The 7,569-nt window shown below is 38.7% G+C and overlaps 1 protein-coding gene across 1 annotated transcript; it reads left to right on the forward strand.

The window, feature by feature from the left end:
• The first annotated feature begins 5,527 nt into the window (after positions 1-5,527).
• LOC127103134 (uncharacterized) lies at positions 5,528-7,330 on the forward strand. Its single transcript, XM_051040416.1, has 4 exons — positions 5,528-5,682; positions 5,785-6,246; positions 6,343-6,570; positions 6,691-7,330. The coding sequence occupies exons 1-4, from the start codon at positions 5,528-5,530 to the stop codon at positions 7,328-7,330; spliced, it is 1,485 nt and encodes a 494-aa protein (XP_050896373.1).
• Positions 7,331-7,569: the final 239 nt, after the last annotated feature.

Below are 7,569 nucleotides of genomic sequence, written 5' to 3' on the forward strand. Positions count from 1 at the left end.
AATTCAACCCAGAAATAAGCTCGAGAGAAACGATAAAAAAAGACTCAATCTAATGAGGACATGAAATCAATTGGAGATTAATTCCATCCAACTAATGAACTGGAAAGGAAAACTGAAACAAAATTTTCCACGAGGATCAAGCTCTCTGGGGAATTTAGAAAGGATAAGCACTTTTTGCTTAAGGTCGACACTCTATTGGAGAGAGGATGCACACACTCTGTGGGGAATGAAAACACCAGAAAGTGGGGAGGCACCAAGAGAATGAAAAATGCGCAAACAAACATCATGATGCTATGCATATGCGTATGAATATGATGACAAAACAGGAGCAAAGGGAGTTAGACTGATAACACAATACAATCGGATACTCGGCTAATCTCAACAAGGCTAGGATACTGGCGGAGATCTTGCTAGGATTCTACCATTCATCCAATCTTATGCGGGGGAAACTGTTATTCTTGAATAAATGTAACAAAAGGGAAATCTTGTTTGGGGAAGTCATTGAATTCCATTCTTCAGGATCTTACCACCCTTGAGATTGCTGCTAATATTCCTCTTTCGTATTCACAAGTCGAGGAAGAATATACATATATATATATATATGTATATATATATATATATATATATATATATATATATATATATATATATATATATATATATATATATATATATATATATATATATTGTAAATTTTCAAAACATGATTGTTTAGATATCTTTTGTTTCAAAAATCATCATAAAAAATAAATCAAATTTCTAAACTGAAACAAAATAAGAGTAGCAAACGAATGGGCAAAAGGCTCAAATTTTATTGATAGAATGATAGTCTACAAATGGCATGACTCCATGGATTATTACAAAGTTGAAAAATGGTAAATACATGGAAATGGCTACATTGAAATACAATGACCACTATTCTCCCTAACAACTTTGAATTCCGATGTGCTTTGAACTTCGGTCGAGGATGACTGAATGAGAATCTGTGATAGGCACTATTGCTTTGAACGATCAAGTCCAACCTGATGTAGTTACTTGCCATAATCCCTAACTTTTGCCTAGATTTCCCTTTCGGGTTCAATCTATCGGGATTATTACTTTCTGTTTATGTCTGTAATTTTTTCCTGGACCGTCCTTTCGGGTTTTCATCCACCGAGACGCTCATTTTTTCCTGAGTTGCCCTTTCGGGTTTGTAGATGTTTTTGATTGGCTGCATTTTATGTTAAAACACTTACTGGACTTAGATGTCTTGACTGATGGCATGACATGCTTAAGTAGTATGCTGCAGGATTAGCTAATACAGGATTTACTAGATGTCAAACTGAATGTTATGACATTCATCCCTGACAGCAGATGCTAAAGTATAGGCTAACTAGTTTTTCATGTTATGTTTCAGTATTTAACTCAGGCTGATTTTCAGGAAACTAACAGCTGTGCTAAAATTGAGAGACCTAGCATATAACCTATGTTCTGGATGTTAAACTGAATGTTATGACATTCCTTCCTGACAGCATATGCTAAAGTGTAGGCTAGTTAGTTTTTCTGTTATGTTTTAGTATTTATCTCAGGCTGTTTTTCAGGAATCTAACAGCTGTGCTAAAATCCAGGAAACTAACAGATGAGCTAAAATTAAGAGACCTAGCATATAGCCTATTTGTTAGCACCCTAATGTGTGGAAATTAGGTTAACTTGCTTGACCTTAATTTTAGGAAATTCAAGTACAAGGCCCAAGTGCTGCATTATAAAAGGATGACAATCCTACTTTCAACAATTCAGGGGTTTGAAGCGTGAAGATTTAAACATATCAGTATAGATCCTTGCTGTACTTTTATTTGTGTCTTGAATTAGTTTTACTTGTGAGCCAAGCAATTATCACCTAGATGATTGCATTGGACTAGGGTGTTTATTGAGTTGTAATTGTTGTGTCACTCTAAGCTTTTAAGCGTGAGTGTTGTGTTTCTTTATTAAATCTTTTAAGCACAATCAAGAGTTGTTTGAAGTATATCTTCACCACTGACTTTAAAATTATTAAAGGTTGTGATCACTGCTGTGATTGAGGGGGAGTGAGTAGGAACTCAGGTCTTAGTTTAGATTGAAATTGCATTGGGTAGGTCTTAAGTGATAGGATTAAACAGTTGGTTTAAGTCCTGAATTAATACCTCTTATAGTGGATTTCCTCCCTGGCTTGGTAGCCCCCAGATGTAGGTGTGTTTGTCACCGAACTGGGTAAACACTTCTCTATGTCATTTACTGCCTTTTACATTTACTTTCTGCATACATTACCTGTCTGCGCAGAATTGGATGTCATAACATCCAGTGTGACATCGATAGTCTGTTACTAGAATTACAATTGGCATCAGAGCAGGCACCCTTCCTGTTAATTTCTGGGTGAGATCTAGGGACGTTACTTTCTAGTACCATGGACAAGGATGTAGGATTCTCAAATAGACCACCCATGCTGGATGGTTCTAACTATGATGACTGGAAACCTCGTATGATAGCCTTCTTGAGATCTCTGGATAGCAAGGTCTGAAGAGCTGTCACAAAGGATGGGAACATCCAACGAAGACAGGTAAAGATGAAGTCATTATGCTAATTCTTGAAGAAGAGTGGGACAAAGAGCAAGAGGCATCAGCCCTTGGAAACTCTAAGGCTTTGAATGCACTGTTCAATGGGATAAATAAGAACATTTTCAGACTGGTGCATCATTGTGAATTGGCTAAAGAAGTTTGGGATACTCTCAAAATAACTCATGAAGGGACCTCCAAGGTAAGGATGTCAAAACTCCAGATGCTGACTACTAAGTTCGAAAATCTGAGGATGAAAGAGGATGAGACTATTCATGACTTCCACATGAATATTCTTGAAATTTCCAACACTTCTGGAGGCTTAGGAAAGAAAATGTCTGAAGAAAAACTGGTAAGAAAGATTCTCAGATCATTGCCCAAGAGATTTGTCATGAAGGTTACTGCTATAGAAGAGGCTCAAGATATCTGCAATATGAAGGTTGATGAGCTTATTGGGTCTCTCCAAACTTTTGAAATTGGCTTGTGTGAGAATGTTGAAAAGAAAAACAAAAGCATAGCTTTTGTATCAAATACTGAAGAGGATTCAGAAGAAGGAAATATTGGAGGTGATGAAAGCATATCAGAAGCTATAGCCATGCTTAGAAGACAGTTCAACAAGTTCATAAAGAAGGTTGATCAAAAAGGCAGACCAAATGTCAAGAACACTTCATCTGACATCAGTAGAAGATTAAAATCTGAAGAAAAGTCCAACCAAGGCAAGGGAATCCAGTGTCATGGATGTGAAGGTTTTGGACACATTAGAGCTGAATGTCCTACCTTTCTCAAGATGCAAAAGAAGGGACTATCTGTCACCTGGTCTGAGGGAGACTCTGAGAGTGAATCAGAAGGAGAATCTGCAAAACATGTCACTGCACTAACTAGTGTCTGTGCCTCTGATGATGACTCAAGTGGAGATGAACTTACATTTGATGAACTTGCTGCTTCATATAAAGAGTTATGTGTCAAAAGTGCAGAAGTGTGTATTCAAGGAGAAAAGCAGAAGAAACTCATCAAGGAGCTGGAAGCTGAGAAGAAGAAGCATCTGACAGTCATATATGGTCTAATTGGTGAGATAACCTTGCTGACCTCTAAGCTAGATCACATGACAAAATCCATCAGAATGCAAAATAAAGGAACTGACACTTTGGAAGAAATTCTAAAGGTGGGACAGAAATCAGGAACCATGTCTGGTTTAGGCTTTGTTAAGGAATCCCCATCTGAATTCACAACTCAAAGGCTGAAGTTCAGAAAATCAAGCAGAAGTCACAACCAATGTCACAACATCATGGAAACAGGAGGGTTAACCATCAAAAGAAGAAATTTCAAAGATGGAGATGCCACTACTGTGGTAGATTTGGTCACATAAAACCCTTCTGTTACAGGTTGCATGGTTATCCTAACCAGACCCCTCATGTCAGACCTAAGCAGAAGGCATCTAAGCATAATGCCCCCATCAAGAAACAACAATGGGTTGCTAAATTAGCTCACACATCTCTAAGGGCATCTACCAAAGAAGACTAGTATTTTGATAGTGGTTGCTCAAGACATATGACCGGGATAAATAACTTATTGGTAGATGTACAACCTCATACTACCAGTTATGTGACCTTTGGTGATGGAGCTAAAGGAAAAATCAAAGGTGTTGGTAAGCTGGACAGTCCTGGAGTTTCAGAACTGAATAATGTGTTGTTAGTAAAAGGACTAACTGCTAATCTCATCAGCATAAGCCAGTTATGTGATCAAGGCTTTAATGTACAGTTCACTAAGGAAGAATGTGTTGTGAAAAATGGAGAAAATAAGGAAGTTATGAGAGGATCCAGATCGAAAGATAACTGCTATCTATGGGAACCTAAAGTCTCAAACTACTCCTCAATGTGCTTCTTAGCCAAGGAAGAACAGGAAGTGAAGTTGTGGCATAAAAGACTTGGACATCTTCATTTAAGAGGAATGAAGAAGATCATATCCAAGGAAGCAGTTAGAGGAATCCCAAAGCTGCTTGTTGATAAAAGAAAAGTCTGTGGAGAATGTCAGGTTGGCAAACAAACCAAGATGTCACATCCTAAGCTTGGACATCCTACAACGTCCAAAACTCTGGAACTTTTGCACATGGACTTAATGGGACCTATGTAGGTTGAAAGTCTTGGTGAGAAGAGATATGCTTATGTGACTGTTGATGAACATTCCAGATACACATGGATAAGCTTCATCAGAGAAACATCTGATGCATTTGATGTCTTCAAAGTTCTATGCATTGACCATGGAAAGGAGTTTACAAATTCCAAGTTTGATGATTTCTGTTCATCTGAAGGAAGAAGCCATGAGTTGTCCTCACCTATTACTCCTCAGCAAAATGGAGTAGTTGAAAGGAAGAAACAAAACTGTGTATCAGTATCCACTGCAGAAACTGAGTACATAGCAGCTGGTAGCAGTTGTTCCCAACTGGTATGGATGAAACAAATGCTGACTGAGTACAATGTTACTCAGAATGTCATGACATTGTTCTGTGACAATCTCAGTGCCATCAACATTTCAAAGAATCCTATCCAACACAGCAGGACCAAACTCATTGACATTAGACATCACTTCATGAGAGATCTGGTAGAAGACAAAGTGATTACTTGGAACATGTGGCAACTGAACTACAACGTGATGACCTATTTACAAAGGCGTTGGATACTACTCAGTTTGAAAATTTAAGGGGCAAGTTGGGAATATGTCTTTCTGAGGAATTATAGCAACTAATGATGTTAGGAATTTACTGTTTAATATTTCAAATTATTAAACAATTGAGAGTATGCTCTGATTGGTCAACAAATAAAAGCTATTATTCTTGCAACAAGCGTTACCTCTTCCATCGTTTCAACTTTCAGTCTCACAAGCATTCTCTCAAAGAAACTTTTCATTTTGCCTCTAAGATACTCATCATGTCTCAACAATCCAACTCATCTTCTTCCAAGAACATGTCGGATTCCTCTAGCTCTGAACCAAGCAACCCTAACAGAGAAGATCCTGTTGCTGACTCTGCGAATACCTCACATGCAAGAAGACCTAAAGAAACTGTATCAGGCTTCTCCTCAGCCATCGCTCTTGAGGAACGAACCAAAGAAGGTTCCAGGTATGTTCACAATGCCATTGCCACTATGGTGACTGGAATACTGTATGGTAATCATAAGGTCCTTGGGGTTTCCATTCCCTGAAACACTATTGAACCTGATAGTGTTGCTTATCAAGAAAATCTTGAGTCTTTAGGAAATAATATCTCTGATGATGTTGAGCAAATTGATGCTCATAAGGAGTCAAATGTTGACAAACCCTTAGATAATGTGGCTGGTGAGGAAGTCCATGTCGCTCATGATGTCAGTAACAACCCTAACTGTGAGGCTGAAACAGTAGACCTGGAGGAATTTTCTGATAATGAGCTGTTGTCCTCAGTCCTCCCTAGCATAGCCAAAAGGTTTAGGACTAGGAGAGAAAAGAAAACAGTGGCTCAAAGGTCCCCCAGAAAGAAGATTGATGTTCCAACCTCTTCCAAGACAAAGGTGGCAGTCGAGAGTTCCCTCAAGAGGAAAGTTCATGGTCCAACCAAATCTTGGAGCAAAGGGGTGCCCAAGAAAAAGAAGACCAAGTCTGTTGTTGTTGAGTCTGACTCAGATGTTCCATGTGATGTCCCTGATACTATGTCAAAGAAGAAGCCAACCACTAGCAAGCTGGCAACTAGTGTCCCTGAGGTACCAATTGACAACATATCTTTTCATTTTGCTTCAAGTGTAAATAGGTGGAAATATGTTTATCAGAAGAGGCTGGCTTTGGAAAGGGAATTAGCTCAGAATGTCCTAGACTGTAAGGATATTATGGACCTTATTCAAGAGGCTGGTTTAATGAAGACTGTGACTCAGTTCTCAAAGTGCTATGAGATATTGGTAAAGGAATTTATTATCAATTTGTCTGAAGAATGTGCTGATGGGAAGTCTAAGGAATTCAGGAAAGTGTATGTGCGCGGCAAGTATGTAAATTTCTCTCCTTCAGTGATCAACTAGTATTTGGGAAGGCCTGATGTAGCTCAACCTGAGCTTGAGGTGACTGACAACAAAGTCTGTCAAGTCATCACTGCTAATCAAGTCAGGAAGTGGCCTCTCAAAGGAAAATTGGTGGCCAGCAAACTGAGTGTCAAGTATGCAATGTTGCACAAGATTGGAGCTGCTAACTGGGTGTCCACCAATCATAAAGCTACAGTTGTTGTAATGCTTGGAAAGTTTATATATGCTGTTGGAACCAAAGCCAATTTTGACTATGGCTCCTATATTTTTGATCAAACTTTGAAGCATGCAGGAAGCTTCAGTGTGAAGGGGCCTATAGCCTTTTCCTCTCTCATCTGTGGTATTGTTTTGAATCAGTTTCCAAACATCTTAATAGAGAATGATTATATGAAGAAAAGAGACAACCCTATGTCCTTCAATCATAAGTTGTTCCTAGGTACCCATGTCCCTGACATTGTCATGACAACAGGTGATACATCACGTGTAAGTAATCAACCAGGTAAAGCTGCTGTCATTGCAATGCTCAAAGAAACTTACAGGGAGTTAGAGGCAAGGAAGCTGAACTTGGAAAAATTGATTAGCACTTTGGAGATGACTGAAGGTGATGTGCTTGGTGAAGCTGTTGCTGCTGCAGAAGGAGCTGAAAGACAAGGTGAAGAGGGAGAAGCAGATGCCAGTCCTGATGATGGCACAGATGATGATGCTGACTCTGAGTCAGATGACTAGAACATTTCTTGTGTTTCTGAAATTTACTTGTAATTTTATTTTTGTTGGTCTGTAATATTAAGTGTTGCTTTGGCAACATTTTTGACAAAAAAAGGGAGTAACACCTGTACCCCAGGACAACAGATTTCATTGAAGTTGAAGGTCCTCTAAACAAGAGGATATGTTGTTGTTTGCTATCTGCTTGACCTTCTCTTGTGCTGCTGCTATTTGAAGTTTAACTTCTATGTGTGATGAGTGTA

This window comes from Lathyrus oleraceus, chromosome 7 (assembly GCF_024323335.1).
Source record: "Lathyrus oleraceus cultivar Zhongwan6 chromosome 7, CAAS_Psat_ZW6_1.0, whole genome shotgun sequence".
In the NCBI taxonomy this organism is placed as follows: Eukaryota; Viridiplantae; Streptophyta; class Magnoliopsida; order Fabales; family Fabaceae; genus Lathyrus; species Lathyrus oleraceus.